Source organism: Anopheles marshallii, chromosome X, assembly GCF_943734725.1.
Source record: "Anopheles marshallii chromosome X, idAnoMarsDA_429_01, whole genome shotgun sequence".
Classification (NCBI taxonomy): domain Eukaryota; kingdom Metazoa; phylum Arthropoda; class Insecta; order Diptera; family Culicidae; genus Anopheles; species Anopheles marshallii.
This window is the reverse complement of record NC_071325.1, coordinates 18,502,862-18,523,765: the sequence shown is the minus strand read 5'-3', so window position 1 is coordinate 18,523,765 and position 20,904 is coordinate 18,502,862. Positions and strand designations below refer to the sequence as shown.

Genomic DNA, 20,904 nt, shown 5'->3' with positions numbered 1-20,904 from the left:
AACGGTTTAAAAATAGCACTGCAAAAAACATTAATTCACAAGGACAACGACAACGAATAACAAAGGATGGGGAGCGAAAGGATACACGGGGAAATAAGGATGGGATTCATAGGATAAGGCCGTTGTCCCTTTCGAAGCGAAAGATCAGCCTCATGTATTTCATATCCCTGCCCGGCAAAACATCTCGAATCGGTGTATCCGGGATTCTACCGCTGGATTCGATTGCTCCTATCAAGGAGAGTCTGGCGGTTTCGAATTCCACTCAGTACCATAAAAGATGGTCCATATCATGGAATCCGACCCCACAGCCACACACTTTTGTTTCTGCCAGATTGATACGCTGTAGATGTGCATCCAATGCGAAATGATTCTACATGAGTCGGGACATCATCCGAATGAACGCACGATCTATAGGGAGCCCACCGAACCAAGGTCGCAGGGACATTTGCGAAGAGATCGAGAAAAGGAATCGCCCGAGTTCATCCGCCTCCCACATACTCTGCCAACGAGACAGGAAAAGTTGCTGTGGAGTGCGTAAGAACTCATGGAAAGAGATGGATCGGTCGTAAAAAAACGCCTTCTCTGACGCCTGTTTTGGCCAGTGAATCTGCCTTCTCATTGCCGGGAATTCCACAGTGAGAAGGGACCCAGATGATCGATCGATCGATCGATTAGCGATTCTGATCGCCTTGTTAAACATTGAGCCGAGCAATTCATCAATTTTTACTACAAAATAGTCTTGGCTCTTAACAGCCCTTGGAGTTTTCAGTGCTTCAATAGTGTAAACGTTCTTCCCAGCACATTTCTTACCAGGTTATGAGGTACACTCGCGTCGCTGTAAACGTGCTTACCTGTACAGTTCTTACCAACGGATAACGGGGAACACTCGCGTCACACTTTCCGGTGTCTGGGTCAGTTACGCTGACATCGTACGATCGGGCGAAAGAACTTCGATCGTTAGGGTGATTCGTCAGAACTCTACTGTTGGAGACATTGAGGCCTTACCTTGGCTAGGGGGACACTCAAAGCTCTTGAAATGAGAAGATGTAAGGTTTGGTTGAGTAATCTCTAGCTCAGACGGTCCAAACGATCCTGTCTGTTCTGAGCTGCAGCATCTTTATTTATACTCACTTTTACATTGTGGGTTTTACTCTATTTGTTAAACTATGTGAACCAAAATGATCTCAATATAATTGCTTATTATTTATAGTTCAATAACTGTTCAAAGTAGGTTTATAGTTCACGCGGGTTTGTAAGAATGCTTACTTTTCTTAACACACAACACCTGAGCGTTCTTCAGCGCCTCATATTGTTTATGTTTTCATTTGCGTTGGTCACTAGTTCCGTGCAATTGCTGATTTTGTTATTTCTTTCATGGTCTTTGCTATATGTGGGTCACTGTTACAGACCGGGTTTAAAATGTACTATGATATATCGTTTGATGTGAGGTGGTCACAATCTTTTCTGTATCCAAATTTAAGCTATTTAGCAGTTATGCTACAATAGCACTAAGGCTATCTGTAAAAATGAAGTACTGATCCGGGGGACTCGCTGCTATTAACAATAGTGCGTAAAAAATTGCGACAAGCTCCGCCGCGCACACGGAACATGACTGCCTCAATTTGAAGAAGGCTTCGGTGTTCTCACTATACACACCGAAGCCAATGCCCTCCTCAGAGGGTGATCCATAATTATACTGGTGTAATACTGGTTCATTTTGTCAAAATGGCCGTACTTGTTCACAAAAATGCCCGGTACGACTCTCGGACGAAGATCAAGAGGAATGGTCTTGATCTCCTCACGCAACGGGGAGTCTGTACTAACAATGGAACTGTAGCACTCAGGAAGAGCAGCACGGTTTACTGCTTGTGGGGCGCTAGGGTTGACTTGTAGAGCAACAAAATCATTATAAATTTTAATGATTTTGCTCTTAGAACCTGTCTCTATAAGCGCTTTAAAATTGTCTATGATCAAGGGATTTGATACTGAAGAACGAAGTAGAAGGCGAAGCGACAGCATTTCAAAACGTAATCTCAGCGGCATCACTCCGGCCATCACTTCTAGGGACATGCTGTGAGTAGATTTCATGCTCACTAGTGCGATTCTAAGACTACGATACTGTAATCTCTCCAACTTAAGGAGCTGCCCAATGGATTTTTTTTTATAACAAAGTCAAACAAAAACTGTATTTCAATATAAAATATCTTAGTCTATAATTCTATACTTAATAATTCTTCACTTAAGTCTACATCGGGATTTTGACTAACTGCATTTATGTAATTGACGAAGTGTTTAAAAACCGCTCCTTTCCTGGAAGTATCGGGGAAAACTAATGCTTGGTTAATTTTAAAAAAAATTCCAATTTTTGTTTTATCATGGAACAGGTTGAGTACTTGTGTTCTAACATTTCTATTTCATTGCATCTTTCACATTTTTCAGAGTTTCTGATGTTCATTCGTTTGTGTGTATCGTTGACGTGTACCTTTCCGTGAATTAAATAGTAGTACAGGTTTTTCTGATTGCTTGTCATACGATTTTTGTGAAAATTTCTCCATATTTGCTTCCAGTGTTTGGACGGGTATTGCGTACATATTTTCGGTTTTTGTAATTGTCTTAAAAAGTGTTTGTTAAATGCCCTTGCTTGACGGATTTTCTATTATTTTCCTCGGAAGATATGCTGTTTCTTGGATTACGGATTTTATACAGGGAAAATTTGACGCTGAAGTATTTGGTGGATTTTCTATTGTTTGTAATGCTAGCTTGGATATAGTCGTGAATTCTTTTCTTTTTATGTACCTATTTATCAACAGAGCTTTACTCTTCAAATCTGGCATCTGGAGACCGAGGCCTCCTTCTTTAGTTGGTAGAGCTAAAGTGTGAGCCGGAATTCTTAGTTTCCCTCTGTCCCATACAAATCTTGTTATTTATGCCTTGATTTTGCTGATCTGTGAGTTCAGCGGGGAAAAAAGTGCAGCAATATACCATATCTTGGGCAGAATATACGTGTTGCAAGTTTTAACCTTTTGAAATGTATTCAGAATTCTATGGTTATGAGCCATACATGATACGTAATTTTTTACTACTTCATCCCAGTTTTTTCCCATGAGCCGTATATCGTTTATGAACGGTACTCCTAAAACTTTCATGTTTAGTGTTGTATTGAGCCACGATAGTGAAGTTTTGTTGCGATTTGTTGTATGTCCTATATCTAATCCTTTACATTTGAATAAATTCAACTTGGCCCCAGCTTTCTCTCCGAATTGTGTGATTAACTCTTTGATTCTGTGGAGTTTGCTTAAGGGGGGACGATATTACAGAAATATCATCAGCATATACTGTGATGCAGTCATGCTCCAGAGCATATTTTTTCTAATTCCTTTTTAGCGGATTTAGGTAGATCACAAACAAAAGCATCGACATGGGATCCCCTTGTCTTACGGATCTTTGTATATGAAATGTATTGGTTAGTGTGCCATTTACTAAAATTTTTGATGTTGCTTTGTCTCCTATTGTTGATAGTATATGGATAATGTTTTTGTTTATTCCTATTTCGTTCACTGTTTTGTATAGGAAATTTCGATTTACTCTATCAAAGGCTTGGTTCAAATCGAAGGAGATGAGTTTCCCTGTAACCTTTTTCTGTTTCAGTTCAGCTATTAATAATATGGTAGCTTGGAAGATATTGTTTTTTTTTATTTGTTATGTCATTTTTGAGTTGGTGACAAAACATTGTGTATGTCAATTACTGTTTCTTTGCGTATTCGTATTATTCTGCTGAAAATTTTAGAATCGACATTTAGCAACGTGATGCGTCTGAACGACTGATCTCATCTGTTCCATTTCTCTTTTTGTCAAGTACAATTATGCCCTCGAGCAATGTAGAGGGTATTTTGCAATGCATAATATCGTTCATAACCAAATTTAATTCACGGTGTATGATGTTAAAACACGACTGATAGAACTCAATTGGGATTCCATCGCAGCCTGGTGTTCGGCCTTTGGATGATAGTTTAATAGCTGACCAAATTTCTGATGTCGATATTTCTTCATGCATACTATTATTGTTCTCACAGCTTGTAGGAATTACCCTATTTGACGAGAAAGTATATTGGCTATCATGTCGATCTTCTGTATATAGTTTTTCAAAGTAATTAGTTATGTAGGTTTTCAGTTCATTTGATTCATTGATAATGGTTCCGTCTTTTGTAACTATTTCTGCGATGTTAATAGCTTTTCTTTTGTTTCTTGCTTTTATATGGAATATTGATATCTCTTCATCCAGTTCCCTGCTTTCGTTGATTCTATATTCATTCGCCATGAAATTCCGTTGCAATGTTAGCATTTTAGCTTTTATCTGATTGATCTTAACGATTTCTTCAGGACTGCCAAAATAATTGTCGTTTTAGCTGATAGTATAATCGATAATGTGAGTTCCTAAATAGTTTTATATTTTCATTACTTTTCCATTTGAAAAATGCAATTATTTTGGGTTTGGCGTGTGAAACCCACCAATCTATCCAGCTTGATTATTTTTTTTTGTCGTGTTAAATAAGTACAATGTGTTTCAAATTCCGTAATGTTTTTTTGACTTAGTATGTTTTTCCGTATCGTCCAGTATACCTTTCTTGGAGCATGTATTATAGTTATAGGTAAACTTATTCGCATGCTGTGCACTTTATGGTCAGAAAAAACGTTTATATGATATGCTACTGTGCGAATACCTTGTTGAAGGTTATCGGACACGTACATTTTGTCAAGTCTTGAAGCCGCGTTTGATGTTATGTATGAAAACTCCACGTCGTTTCTACGTATCGTTTCTCACGCATCTTTCACATTCATAGATTGCACTAGAGTTTCTAAAGCGTGACAAATTCCACTGTTTGATGTTGCGTCTTTTTGCTTTATAACGGCGTTAAAATCTCCTACCAGAATAACGTTTGGTTTGCTATTTCTCAAGTAGTAGGGAATCGTACTGTTGAAGAATTTATTCCTGTACTTCAGATTTTGCGATCCTGAAGGAGCATAAACGTTGCAGAATGTTATATTGTCCTGTAAGTCACATTTAATTAGCCTTGAATCCAAGCTTCGCTCTACGTTTTTTATTTTAAAATTATTTCTGAATGCTATTGCTGTGCCTCTTCTTGTATGATCTACGTTTGTTATTGTCTCATATCCTTTCACTGTCATATCACTGTCTGCAACTTCCTGCATGCAGATTATATCTGCAACGAAGGATCCCATCAAGGATTGAAAGCTGTCCAATTTCGTTTGTTTTTGGATATTGTTCAGATTCACTGTACATTCATTCATTACATTCAACGATGCCATTTTTAAATCTACTTTTTCCGTACCGTTCCGTTCCGAATCGTTCTAGGACGGCCACGACCACATCCTACCGTTTTTACTTGCTCTTTGACTTCGCATTCACTATCATCACTGGTTGCCCTTTTATATGGATTTTGCTTTTTTCTAGGAAGGACAGAAGTCCAGCCCTGATCACTGATTTTTTCGGCATGCCTCTTTAAAGAAGATGGTCGGGAACTGCATGACACGCTGTTACTAGCTGATTGTGAGCGTGTATGTGTAGGTGCCAGCGAATGACCTTGTCTAATTGCTCTGGCGCTTGCCTGCTGGATTGTGTTTGGCTGCTGTGTCTGCTTGGGTGCGTGTTTCCGCGTGTCGCCTTCTGGGCTTACTGCAGACTCTCTCTCATGTACTACTGCTGCATATGACAAGAGTCTCTCTTGCACACTTGCCTTTTGTACACACAACTTTCTGTTTTGCGTGCAGGTCATGCCGAAGTGAGCAGCAAGTTCGCAGTACCGGCATGTGGGTTTCTGTCCCGTGTATGTGAGGAGTGTTCGCTCTCCGCCAATTGCGATGTATGACGGTATGGGTTTCGTCAGGACCATTGTCACGTAACGGTATCCGTCCGGAATGCCTTCGCATGGATACTGGCTGCCCCAGATACCTTCACGGATTGCCTGGACTTCTCCGAAGGCCATAAGTTGCTTTTTAATTTCACTGTCGCTAATATCGGTCGACAGATCGTGTATTTTGATTACGACGGAACCGTCGTTCATTTTGATGGGAATCGGGACCTCTTTCCCGTTGGCGGTGATGGCATGCTTACCGTCGTTCATATCGACGATTTGATGCGCGCGGTGCTCGTCCTTTACTTGTAGAATTGCTACATGCGAAGATTTCAGCTGGATGGAATGGAATGGAACTGTAGCACTCAGGAAGGGGAGCTCGGTTTACTGCTTGTGGGGCGTTAGGATTGACTTGTAGAGCAACAAAATCATTATAAATTTTAATAAATGAATAACTATCATTATAAATTTTAATGATTTTGCTCTTAGAACCTGCCTTTATAAGTGCTTTAAAATTGTCTATGATCAAGGGATTTGATACTGAAGAAATAACTAGAAGGCGAAGCGACAGCATTTCAAAACGTAATCTCAGCGGTATCACTTCGGCCATCACTTTTAGGGACATGTTGTGAGTAGATTTCACGCTGCCTAGTGCGATTCTAAGACTACGATACTGTAATCTCTCCAACTTAAGGAGCTGCGTATTGGATGCCCAATGGAAGCATATGCTTCCATATTTTAATACGGAGAGTACCGTAGTCTTATCCAGACGCAGGACATCTGATGGGTGTGCGCCCCACCAAAACCCTGTGACTGTCCTTAGAAAGTTGATTCTTTTTGAACATTGTTTGATCAGCTGGGTGATATGCATGCTCCAGTTTAGCCTGGAGTTGAACCAAACACCAAGGTATCGAAAATTGTCGGTAATTGAAAACTTTTCCCCATATAAAAAGACATCAATGTTAGGTTCATATAGTCCTTTCTCCCTGTTTTATCCGTGTTGCAAAAAGGAGAAAAGGCTACCATTTCTGTTTTCGTTGGAGAGAACTTGATACCAAGATTATCGGACCACTCGGCAAGGTTATCCAGAGTGGTTTGTAAAGCTTGTTGTATTTCGTCGGCGTCTCTGCTAGCGACTGAAATGACGCTGTCGTCTGCCAATTGTCTAATACTGCAGTTGGGTGCTAGACAAGAATCTATTTCACTCACATAAAAACTATATAGCAGGGGGCTCAGACAGGACCCTTGTGCAAGTCCATGGTAGCAGGTTCCTTTCAATTGAACGTGACCAATTGAAAGACGTGACCGTGTAAAAATTCATAGCTTTTTCCGCCAAAAGATTGAATAAGAAATTATTCATTTTAGGTCCCAGCCCGGCGGTTTGCAGTTTTTGGCTCAGTTTGTGTGGAGAAACTGCAGTCAAACGCCCCCTGTATACCTATAAAAAAAATAGAGCCCATGTTTTGCTTGCAAGCACGAGCAAGTTCAATTTCTGTTACCAGCAGCGCTAAACAGTCATTGGTACCCTTAGCTTTACGGAAACCAAACTGGGTACTTGAGAGAAGGTTGTTGGATTCCAACCATTCTTCTAGCCGGAAAAGAATCATTCTTTTTAGAAGTTTCCTCAGACACGACAACAGGGATATCGGACGATATGAGTCTTGTCTTGATGGTGGTTTGCCAGGCTTCAAAATAATGACAACTTTCACTTCTCTCCATTCTTGCGGGACGATGTTGAGTTCCAACACATTGTTAAAGATTCTCAACAGTCGTTTCTTGCCCATGTCTGGTAAGTTTTGAAGCAGTTTGGTACTAACCTGATCCAGACCTGGGGTCGAATTTTTGCATGAAAGAAGAGCCAGGGATAGCTCCACCATGGTGAATGGTAAGTCCAAAATTGGGTTACTACCAGGCGCATCTTGAGTGAAGTTTTGCGCTGGAACGAAATCGGGACAAAACTTGTGAGCCAACTCATTAAGTTACATTTGACGGGAATCCTATTAACAGGACAGCCTCCCTTGATATAGGAAATTTCTATCGGCAAGTGATCACTTCCGATAAGGTCCTGGATGACCTTCCAACAAAAATCCAGGGCCATAACTGATGGACATAATAGAGACGGATCCATTGCACTTGCTCTACTTTTAGGCGTCGGCATCCTAGTTGCCTCTCCTGAGTTTAGGATTGAAAACGCAAACCGGTCCCAGAACTCTCGAATGATGGGAGCGCGAATTTCATCCTTATCATTCCCCCATTCGATTCCATGGAAGTTAAAATCTCCCAGGATCAAAAGCGGTCCAGGCTAGTCCGTTGTAAAATTTCCAAGATCCTTTTTGATCTTTTCAATTTTTCTTTTTCACTATTGGCTATCGGGAGGATATAAACAGATGCAATTGTCACGTGAAGATCGTCAAGTTTAGCCTTTATTGTGACAGTTTCAATGGATTCTTGTCTTGGGGTTGGTATTCTGGAGAAGCTGTGGCTCTTTCCTATACCAATCAATACCCCCCCACCCCTAGAGATTCGATCTTCACGGATTATGGTATATCCCGGGAAGGTAAGCGTAATGTCTTCCGATAGCCAGATTTCACAGAGAACGAACACAATTGTGTTCACCCACTAATGCTTTAAAATAATCTAATTTTCCCAACAAACTTCTGCAGTTCCATTGAATGATGGTAGCCATTGGAAGACTAGTCGTCCAGGCGGACCATCATACTCAAGCACGGCCATTGTGCCAGCCACTGTTTGATCATCCCTTTTAGGTAAGGAAGGGCCCAAGTAGCGATCAGTTGCAAAGGTTGCGGGAGGATTAAGGTCATGAGGAGAGACTCCAGGATTTCGGAAAGGGATGGGGTGGGGGTTCTCGGGAAGTTTCTTGGCTCTTTTGAGAAAGCCAGGCTTTCCAAAGGAACCTCGGACCGAGCGGATCGCTTTGTCTTGGGTTTTCTGGGATGAGGATCAAGGGTGGAAGGAGCAGCGTCCCGTGTTGGATTGACGGGAAGGGGGATTTCGTTTTTACCAAGACGCTGTGTTGCCAAGGGTTTCCTTTTTGATTTTAAGACCTTCCGTTGCACTTTTTTGTAAAGTACTCTCCGGTTCTTTACTGGTCTCATGGCCACCTGCCATGGCCACCACCTAGGGCAGCCGGGGATGATGCATGGTTTGCATCCTCGCTGGTCAATGCCACAAAAGGATTAACGCTTGCTCCTTTAGGGCATTGCTGTACGAGCCGCGTGCCCTTTCGGCTACCGTCTTCCTGTGCTCCTTTTGATGTTTCCGGTACACGGGGCACTGTGCAACCTGCCACTCGTTTCGGCAATGCGAGCATTTCTGAGACGGCGCTTTGTACTCAGTTGCGTGCGCTCCTCTGCACTTTCCACAACACGTTTTATGAGTACAAAACGCTTCGGCATGGCCAATTCGACTGTACTTAGAACAGGTGGCCACCTTTTGCACGTATAGCCGGTCAATGGGTATCCGAAGACCTTCGTTAATGAGGGCCTGCGGAAGTATCGTACCCTCAAACGTAATTCGTTCGATCGAGGAAGTAGGGACAAAAGTTTCATTATCTTATGCTGAAGCGTCCAGCTTATACAGCTTTTTAGCTTCCAGTACTTTAACTTTGCGCGTGTCAGGGGAAGGAAACACTCCCTGGCCCATTTTAACTACATTTTCCTCGGAGTAATCGAAATCCTCGATTACGCCGGAAACTTCAACCAGACTACCAGGGATATAAACCCGATAGTGCTCCGTGTAATCTGGATCAGCCGCAATAACGTTGGCTTGAACCCGGTCCTTTGCGGTTACCCTGATCTTGTTTGGGCGCATCCGAAACACATCGGCGACACCCGGATACTTTTTAAAGATCGTTCCCGCGATCGATCAAACGTCGAGCTGTTTGTCTCGCGGCATGAAATACACGAGAGGCTTACCTTCCCAGGAGGAAGGGTAAGCACGTGCCCTATGTTGTGCTGATTGGGTAGGCTCTATTTTGTTTGTTTGTTCATCCTTCGAAGTTGAAGGACGAACTTCCAATGCCACTTTTTTAGTGGCTGGTGCAGCTTTAGGGCGTCCCGGCTTACGCTTCACACAGGGTTCAATCTCCTTTTCGGAGTCAGAATTTTCTTGCTCCACCGCCATGGTAGAGCCGAAGGAAACGGCCAAGAGAACGCGTAGGGCTCAACGGATTTTAGAGTTAACCTGTTGACGCCTGGCAAACAATCAACAGTTTTCAACATCTCGCGGATCTACCTGTAGACATAACGGATTTTATGGTTGACCTTTCAGTGACAGACGCGGAATGCCACGCTCCACTTCCAATATCTCGCGGTCCAAAACCTTCTCAATCAGTAAAGCTATACTGGGTTAGTGAGGCCCAGTGAGGCCTAAATAGTTTTATATTTTCATTACTTTTCCATTTGAAAAATGCAATTATTTTGGGTTTGGCGTGTGAAACCCACCAATCTATCCAGCTTGATTATTTTTTTTTGTCGTGTTAAATAAGTACAATGTGTTTCAAATTCCGTAATGTTTTTTTGACTTAGTATGTTTTTCCGTATCGTCCAGTATACCTTTCTTGGAGCATGTATTATAGTTATAGGTAAACTTATTCGCATGCTGTGCACTTTATGGTCAGAAAAAACGTTTATATGATATGCTACTGTGCGAATACCTTGTTGAAGGTTATCGGACACGTACATTTTGTCAAGTCTTGAAGCCGCGTTTGATGTTATGTATGAAAACTCCACGTCGTTTCTACGTATCGTTTCTCACGCATCTTTCACATTCATAGATTGCACTAGAGTTTCTAAAGCGTGACAAATTCCACTGTTTGATGTTGCGTCTTTTTGCTTTATAACGGCGTTAAAATCTCCTACCAGAATAACGTTTGGTTTGCTATTTCTCAAGTAGTAGGGAATCGTACTGTTGAAGAATTTATTCCTGTACTTCAGATTTTGCGATCCTGAAGGAGCATAAACGTTGCAGAATGTTATATTGTCCTGTAAGTCACATTTAATTAGCCTTGAATCCAAGCTTCGCTCTACGTTTTTTATTTTAAAATTATTTCTGAATGCTATTGCTGTGCCTCTTCTTGTATGATCTACGTTTGTTATTGTCTCATATCCTTTCACTGTCATATCACTGTCTGCAACTTCCTGCATGCAGATTATATCTGCAACGAAGGATCCCATCAAGGATTGAAAGCTGTCCAATTTCGTTTGTTTTTGGATATTGTTCAGATTCACTGTACATTCATTCATTACATTCAACGATGCCATTTTTAAATCTACTTTTTCCGTACCGTTCCGTTCCGAATCGTTCTAGGACGGCCACGACCACATCCTACCGTTTTTACTTGCTCTTTGACTTCGCATTCACTATCATCACTGGTTGCCCTTTTATATGGATTTTGCTTTTTTCTAGGAAGGACAGAAGTCCAGCCCTGATCACTGATTTTTTCGGCATGCCTCTTTAAAGAAGATGGTCGGGAACTGCATGACACGCTGTTACTAGCTGATTGTGAGCGTGTATGTGTAGGTGCCAGCGAATGACCTTGTCTAATTGCTCTGGCGCTTGCCTGCTGGATTGTGTTTGGCTGCTGTGTCTGCTTGGGTGCGTGTTTCCGCGTGTCGCCTTCTGGGCTTACTGCAGACTCTCTCTCATGTACTACTGCTGCATATGACAAGAGTCTCTCTTGCACACTTGCCTTTTGTACACACAACTTTCTGTTTTGCGTGCAGGTCATGCCGAAGTGAGCAGCAAGTTCGCAGTACCGGCATGTGGGTTTCTGTCCCGTGTATGTGAGGAGTGTTCGCTCTCCGCCAATTGCGATGTATGACGGTATGGGTTTCGTCAGGACCATTGTCACGTAACGGTATCCGTCCGGAATGCCTTCGCATGGATACTGGCTGCCCCAGATACCTTCACGGATTGCCTGGACTTCTCCGAAGGCCATAAGTTGCTTTTTAATTTCACTGTCGCTAATATCGGTCGACAGATCGTGTATTTTGATTACGACGGAACCGTCGTTCATTTTGATGGGAATCGGGACCTCTTTCCCGTTGGCGGTGATGGCATGCTTACCGTCGTTCATATCGACGATTTGATGCGCGCGGTGCTCGTCCTTTACTTGTAGAATTGCTACATGCGAAGATTTCAGCTGGATGGAATGGAATGGAACTGTAGCACTCAGGAAGGGGAGCTCGGTTTACTGCTTGTGGGGCGTTAGGATTGACTTGTAGAGCAACAAAATCATTATAAATTTTAATAAATGAATAACTATCATTATAAATTTTAATGATTTTGCTCTTAGAACCTGCCTTTATAAGTGCTTTAAAATTGTCTATGATCAAGGGATTTGATACTGAAGAAATAACTAGAAGGCGAAGCGACAGCATTTCAAAACGTAATCTCAGCGGTATCACTTCGGCCATCACTTTTAGGGACATGTTGTGAGTAGATTTCACGCTGCCTAGTGCGATTCTAAGACTACGATACTGTAATCTCTCCAACTTAAGGAGCTGCGTATTGGATGCCCAATGGAAGCATATGCTTCCATATTTTAATACGGAGAGTACCGTAGTCTTATCCAGACGCAGGACATCTGATGGGTGTGCGCCCCACCAAAACCCTGTGACTGTCCTTAGAAAGTTGATTCTTTTTGAACATTGTTTGATCAGCTGGGTGATATGCATGCTCCAGTTTAGCCTGGAGTTGAACCAAACACCAAGGTATCGAAAATTGTCGGTAATTGAAAACTTTTCCCCATATAAAAAGACATCAATGTTAGGTTCATATAGTCCTTTCTCCCTGTTTTATCCGTGTTGCAAAAAGGAGAAAAGGCTACCATTTCTGTTTTCGTTGGAGAGAACTTGATACCAAGATTATCGGACCACTCGGCAAGGTTATCCAGAGTGGTTTGTAAAGCTTGTTGTATTTCGTCGGCGTCTCTGCTAGCGACTGAAATGACGCTGTCGTCTGCCAATTGTCTAATACTGCAGTTGGGTGCTAGACAAGAATCTATTTCACTCACATAAAAACTATATAGCAGGGGGCTCAGACAGGACCCTTGTGCAAGTCCATGGTAGCAGGTTCCTTTCAATTGAACGTGACCAATTGAAAGACGTGACCGTGTAAAAATTCATAGCTTTTTCCGCCAAAAGATTGAATAAGAAATTATTCATTTTAGGTCCCAGCCCGGCGGTTTGCAGTTTTTGGCTCAGTTTGTGTGGAGAAACTGCAGTCAAACGCCCCCTGTATACCTATAAAAAAAATAGAGCCCATGTTTTGCTTGCAAGCACGAGCAAGTTCAATTTCTGTTACCAGCAGCGCTAAACAGTCATTGGTACCCTTAGCTTTACGGAAACCAAACTGGGTACTTGAGAGAAGGTTGTTGGATTCCAACCATTCTTCTAGCCGGAAAAGAATCATTCTTTTTAGAAGTTTCCTCAGACACGACAACAGGGATATCGGACGATATGAGTCTTGTCTTGATGGTGGTTTGCCAGGCTTCAAAATAATGACAACTTTCACTTCTCTCCATTCTTGCGGGACGATGTTGAGTTCCAACACATTGTTAAAGATTCTCAACAGTCGTTTCTTGCCCATGTCTGGTAAGTTTTGAAGCAGTTTGGTACTAACCTGATCCAGACCTGGGGTCGAATTTTTGCATGAAAGAAGAGCCAGGGATAGCTCCACCATGGTGAATGGTAAGTCCAAAATTGGGTTACTACCAGGCGCATCTTGAGTGAAGTTTTGCGCTGGAACGAAATCGGGACAAAACTTGTGAGCCAACTCATTAAGTTACATTTGACGGGAATCCTATTAACAGGACAGCCTCCCTTGATATAGGAAATTTCTATCGGCAAGTGATCACTTCCGATAAGGTCCTGGATGACCTTCCAACAAAAATCCAGGGCCATAACTGATGGACATAATAGAGACGGATCCATTGCACTTGCTCTACTTTTAGGCGTCGGCATCCTAGTTGCCTCTCCTGAGTTTAGGATTGAAAACGCAAACCGGTCCCAGAACTCTCGAATGATGGGAGCGCGAATTTCATCCTTATCATTCCCCCATTCGATTCCATGGAAGTTAAAATCTCCCAGGATCAAAAGCGGTCCAGGCTAGTCCGTTGTAAAATTTCCAAGATCCTTTTTGATCTTTTCAATTTTTCTTTTTCACTATTGGCTATCGGGAGGATATAAACAGATGCAATTGTCACGTGAAGATCGTCAAGTTTAGCCTTTATTGTGACAGTTTCAATGGATTCTTGTCTTGGGGTTGGTATTCTGGAGAAGCTGTGGCTCTTTCCTATACCAATCAATACCCCCCCACCCCTAGAGATTCGATCTTCACGGATTATGGTATATCCCGGGAAGGTAAGCGTAATGTCTTCCGATAGCCAGATTTCACAGAGAACGAACACAATTGTGTTCACCCACTAATGCTTTAAAATAATCTAATTTTCCCAACAAACTTCTGCAGTTCCATTGAATGATGGTAGCCATTGGAAGACTAGTCGTCCAGGCGGACCATCATACTCAAGCACGGCCATTGTGCCAGCCACTGTTTGATCATCCCTTTTAGGTAAGGAAGGGCCCAAGTAGCGATCAGTTGCAAAGGTTGCGGGAGGATTAAGGTCATGAGGAGAGACTCCAGGATTTCGGAAAGGGATGGGGTGGGGGTTCTCGGGAAGTTTCTTGGCTCTTTTGAGAAAGCCAGGCTTTCCAAAGGAACCTCGGACCGAGCGGATCGCTTTGTCTTGGGTTTTCTGGGATGAGGATCAAGGGTGGAAGGAGCAGCGTCCCGTGTTGGATTGACGGGAAGGGGGATTTCGTTTTTACCAAGACGCTGTGTTGCCAAGGGTTTCCTTTTTGATTTTAAGACCTTCCGTTGCACTTTTTTGTAAAGTACTCTCCGGTTCTTTACTGGTCTCATGGCCACCTGCCATGGCCACCACCTAGGGCAGCCGGGGATGATGCATGGTTTGCATCCTCGCTGGTCAATGCCACAAAAGGATTAACGCTTGCTCCTTTAGGGCATTGCTGTACGAGCCGCGTGCCCTTTCGGCTACCGTCTTCCTGTGCTCCTTTTGATGTTTCCGGTACACGGGGCACTGTGCAACCTGCCACTCGTTTCGGCAATGCGAGCATTTCTGAGACGGCGCTTTGTACTCAGTTGCGTGCGCTCCTCTGCACTTTCCACAACACGTTTTATGAGTACAAAACGCTTCGGCATGGCCAATTCGACTGTACTTAGAACAGGTGGCCACCTTTTGCACGTATAGCCGGTCAATGGGTATCCGAAGACCTTCGTTAATGAGGGCCTGCGGAAGTATCGTACCCTCAAACGTAATTCGTTCGATCGGGGAAGTAGGGACAAAAGTTTCATTATCTTATGCTGAAGCGTCCAGCTTATACAACTTTTTAGCTTCCAGTACTTTAACTTTGCGCGTGTCAGGGGAAGGAAACACTCCCTGGCCCATTTTAACTACATTTTCCTCGGAGTAATCGAAATCCTCGATTACGCCGGAAACTTCAACCAGACTACCAGGGATATAAACCCGATAGTGCTCCGTGTAATCTGGATCAGCCGCAATAACGTTGGCTTGAACCCGGTCCTTTGCGGTTACCCTGATCTTGTTTGGGCGCATCCGAAACACATCGGCGACACCCGGATACTTTTTAAAGATCGTTCCCGCGATCGATCAAACGTCGAGCTGTTTGTCTCGCGGCATGAAATACACGAGAGGCTTACCTTCCCAGGAGGAAGGGTAAGCACGTGCCCTATGTTGTGCTGATTGGGTAGGCTCTATTTTGTTTGTTTGTTCATCCTTCGAAGTTGAAGGACGAACTTCCAATGCCACTTTTTTAGTGGCTGGTGCAGCTTTAGGGCGTCCCGGCTTACGCTTCACACAGGGTTCAATCTCCTTTTCGGAGTCAGAATTTTCTTGCTCCACCGCCATGGTAGAGCCGAAGGAAACGGCCAAGAGAACGCGTAGGGCTCAACGGATTTTAGAGTTAACCTGTTGACGCCTGGCAAACAATCAACAGTTTTCAACATCTCGCGGATCTACCTGTAGACATAACGGATTTTATGGTTGACCTTTCAGTGACAGACGCGGAATGCCACGCTCCACTTCCAATATCTCGCGGTCCAAAACCTTCTCAATCAGTAAAGCTATACTGGGTTAGTGAGGCCCAGTATATCCGTATCCAGCAACGCCACGAGTAGGCTTGGGATAGGAATATGCCGGTGACAACTCGCGTTATTTATCTGATCGTACGAGCAAATCACCGAGGGGAGGTTTGGCTAACCTGCCGCATGGTAGTAATGGCCGATTCTGTAGTAATGCATGGTAGTAATGGCCGATAGACGATAATCCCAAAATTAGAATCGAGAATGCACGATTCCGATTTGCTTTGGGCAAACGTTAATCTGTCATAGAGGCGATTTGTTAACTTTTGTGTTGTTTTCATATTAATTTGATGGTACGTGTTACGAAAATATTTTCGTTCGTTCGTCGTTCGATCTTTGAAGTTTTAAAAAAATAAAACGAAATTTGTTGGTAATACGTTCCGTAGCGGTATTACACTAACGCACAGCATCTATCTATCAATCGCCTTACCAGAGTCCCGTTTGACAGATAGACGATAAAATCATTTGGCAGAATAGGTCAGGACTAATAACCCGATTATTGGCATGGCAATAACGGCATCGTAAGAACCAGTGGCGGATCTAATGGTAGGTCCCAGAAAACGCAGAAAAGCGTAGTAGGCGGCCGCCTAGGGCCCGCCGTGTTGGGGGCCCCGCAAAAAGCTATTTAACAAGAAAAACTGTATTGTGGGCCAGAAATGGGCCCGAAAAGCCTCTCTTAAACCCTCTCCGGATGCTAGAGGGGCCCCGAAGTGTATCACAAGGGGCCTCTAGAGAAAGTAGCATACCACCCAACCCCCCTCCCCCCACCACCGGTCAACAGTTATGAAATATGTACAGGACTAACAATACTCTTTTAAAATCCCACACAGATCAACTTCTAATGTTCTTGATTTTTTTATTGTGTTTTTATTCTTCCAATTTAACAGGACGGATCAATAGAGTTTGAAGAGTTCATAAGGGCGCTATCTATAACATCTAGAGGAAACCTTGATGAAAAGCTACATTGTATGTTGCATAATTTAACTTTCTTTTTGAAATGGTATGCAATTTAATGAAATTTTATTCCAATTTCAGGGGCATTCCGACTCTATGATGTTGACAATGATGGTTTCATAACCCGAGAGGAGATGTACAACATTGTCGATGCAATATACCAAATGGTGGTAAGTAGCAAATAAAACATTAGAAAAGTGACATTTCCATTAAACGGAACAAGGAGAAGTCATCAACTGAATCCGATATGACACCTTAAAAATCAACAAGAAATTCTGAGAAACTTTTACATATGAAAATAATGAATATATTTACTCTTAAACAGGGTCAGCAACCACAGACCGAGGACGATAACACACCGCAGAAGCGAGTGGATAAAATCTTCGATCAGATGGATAAAAATCACGACGATCGGCTTACACTGGAAGAGTTCCGCGAAGGCAGCAAGGCAGATCCCAGGATTGTACAAGCCTTGAGTTTAGGTGGTGATTAACCGAACGATGAAATGCGGGAGGATGAACAAATCCCGCCACGTTCATATTGCTACGATGTGAAGCATAACATCGAAATAAATCGCAGCAACGCACTGTTTGTATTGATATGAAATTGGTTACAGTTTGATTATAAGTGTGATGCATTTTTGCTTTAGTTTGCTCGAACAGCTGCGCTGGTTTATTAAAGTTGCACTTGTTAGCCCAAACTGAGCTATGCTTAAAGTTATGAAACACCTAATGGGATGGAATGTGTCGTGTTTGATACCCAAGAAATAATCTAGTATTAACCTATTGAAATATTTTTATAAGCTAGAAACAGTTTTCTAGCTTCCGTCTTATTTACTCGGAATAATCATTTCTCAGTTTGTGTTCATGTGCCTAGCTATATTATGGAATAGGATCACTCGCTAATCAGTATTATCAATTATGTGATTATTACATACAAACTTCTGTTAATAATTACGTAAAGCCTCGGGGCCTCGGTGAGTGCAAAAGACTGCAAATTTAAACCCGTGTTATACGAGGGTTTTTTGGCAGGTTATTTTCTGTCAAAATCCGCACTTTGACGCAAAGTTCCACCTGGACCGTGTAGTACATTGAGCCTGGCCCAAAGGTTTTTTCTGTCATTAATTTATTTCTAAAACATAAAGCATGATTTATTTACATAAAATTGAACGAAACATCACTGTTGAAATGATCGGCCTGAGGCCGATGATGATTCCCACACCAAACAGTGGATGTTTACACACAATTTTAACTTTGACAGAAAAAAAAACCTTCCGATGGCAAAAAAAATTGGTCATGTCGAATGTCTTTTTCCTAAAAAAATCTGTCAAACGCGATTTGACAGAAAGTAACCTGCCAAAAAGCCATCGTGGAATGCGGCCATTATGGATCTTGAGTGAATTTGTAAAAAAAGAGTTCTGCAAAATTTGTGGCACGAACACAAAACCGCTTGCAAATTTCAAAAGGCAGAGTGTTACCTACTACTGAGTGTATACATACATGAGTGTCAGCACGATTGATTCCGAATGCAAATACGAAACAGTGGGCAATGAACTCACGCTTGCAAAAGTGATTGAATGCTCAGCAAAAAAAATTGCGCTTGCTAATGTCACCTGTCCCCGAGGCTTAACTTAGTGTTAACTTAATTGCACATCATACAAAATTATGTTGTAATATTTCACATGACACCTTATAAACTTTGAAATTCACACACTTGAATAAGCAATCATGCACAACGCGTTATATGATGAAAAAAATGTGAAAACAATCGATAAAAAATAACTAGCTATCAATCAACCAGAAAAAATTGCTTGCTTAGGAAAGATACATGCTTAATCTAATTCTGATTGTTCGTTAAACTCGTGTTCTCCAGCTCACTTCTAGTGAAGTTATGTAGCGGAATCATATTAGGAATCGATAACAAGACAACATTGGTAGTCTAATCTATTAACATACTTGGAAAGGAATGCAATACAAAGCAAATAAAGGTATTAAATGACTAAGAATGTTAAACCGAAGGCAATCAAAATATGCCATCAATGCATAAGTAATCAAACGCATTATGGATAGGTTTTTATTTTTCAATGTAACCTTTTCGTTGAGTAAGTTTTCAATTAGTTAATCGATTATTGGTCCAAAAATTTACTATTTGTTTTCGAACAAGTATATTGGCTGCATCGTGGGAGAAATATCGCATCCGTTTTGAAGAATATCGCAATGTAGATGTTCAACGTTGATAGCAAATACATTTTAGTAACAACTGATATTTTTCGTGCAAGATACTTTAAAAAATCGTTTATTTTCTTAAAAGTCATAGAAATGAAAAAGCAACAAATGGTTACGATGCAAGACAGAACGTAGGCTGAGAAATTGAAAAAAAATATTTACATAATAATTGCAACTATTTACACCAATTCACATACATGAATAAATAGGAGGAAAACGTTTCGCGTGTTATTATTAGAGTTCGTCTTCATTTGTGACATGTGTTGATACAATGCATAGTTTTTCTTGTTATGAAGTTCAAAGACATGCAACCCGGTAAAATCTGTAAAAGATCAAAACAGAAAAAAACGAATCAAATTGCAAACTTGCAAACCATTCGGACGGTCTTCTTTTGCAGATAGTCATAAAAGCAGGTTGTTCTACACTACACGATCGAAACACATATACAAACACATTGATGACCGAATGTATACATCTAAAAAACAGCTAAAATGCTGAAGGTCTCATACATACTATAGAAGCATTTAACATGAAACATACTAACATAATTTGCCAAAACTAAAGTTTGTAAGAGTAGAATTGCATTTATGTAGGAGCAATTCAACTAACGCTACACGAAGGCAACAAACTTTGTAACAAACATGAACGCATCGCTAGCTTGTGTTAGAGATGATGCACTGTAAAAAGGGGCTTTTACTTGATTATACAGTCTGAGATATATTAAAAAAGTCAAACTGTTATAAATATTTGATACTAGCACTGAAGCGGTTCCGATATACTGTTATAGATATTGATAGCAAAAAGAAAATGACGCAAATCAGCACGTTTTAACATGAAATTAATTAAATGAAGCAATCATTGTTAAAAAGGATCCGATTTCTAAAACAAAAGGAAAATGCATTTAAGCTCAAGGAGGCTTTTAGGGCAGGAAATTGTGGAACGAGGCTATTGTTTCCTTTCCACCTAGCGGCCTATCCAGCGTAGGAGTGAGACAAATGGATAATAATATTCTAATCAGAGTACGGTAGTGCATGAAAAGCAATATAACATATATTCCCCCGCACAAAGCAACAATCGCAAAACGAAAACACAAATTAGGAATATTATTGCTTGTGCATACGCCATCGTTCCATCATGGTAACTGTTACTAAATTTCACTTGTATCAAATACAATGATGTTTTCAGCAATATGCAATGAGCTGGTTTTTAGTTATAACAACATTTACTACAATCAATTTTCAATTTGGGACCTGGTGACTCTTTTTTATAATCGATGTTTATTTCATAATGTGTTCGAAAACACATTATTACTGTACTGGAACAGACTGGTTATTAGGTAAAACGTGTATAACAAAATACATGCAACGTTCATTGGATAAAATATGCTGATTTGATTTAAAGATTCCAGTGCGGGGAATAGTGAAGAAGAATGTTAAGCAAATAAACACCAAATATCAACGCATACAACAAAGTAACAAATTTGAAGCAAGCTGTTTCTTTTAAGTTTAATTTAAAGAGCATGGACAACAATTGCTTATACATACATAGCTGCATACTTTTCAAGTGTAAGTTGGCGCACCTTTGACGTTACTAGCAAAAACTTGTAACTGCAACAGAGCAAAAGACAAAAAACATAGCTATATGTCTTC

The 20,904-nt window shown here is 41.4% G+C and overlaps 1 protein-coding gene across 1 annotated transcript in view; it reads left to right on the top strand.

Moving 5' to 3' along the window:
* The window catches only part of LOC128714698 (frequenin-1), a 31,222-nt gene extending 13,699 nt beyond the window's left edge, over positions 1-17,523 (top strand). Inside the window, exons 4-6 of the mRNA XM_053809576.1 lie at positions 16,964-17,042; positions 17,112-17,200; positions 17,356-17,523. Coding sequence (XP_053665551.1) covers positions 16,964-17,042; positions 17,112-17,200; positions 17,356-17,523 — 336 coding nt within the window. The remainder of the gene's footprint in view (positions 1-16,963; positions 17,043-17,111; positions 17,201-17,355) is intronic.
* The last annotated feature ends 3,381 nt before the right edge of the window (positions 17,524-20,904 follow it).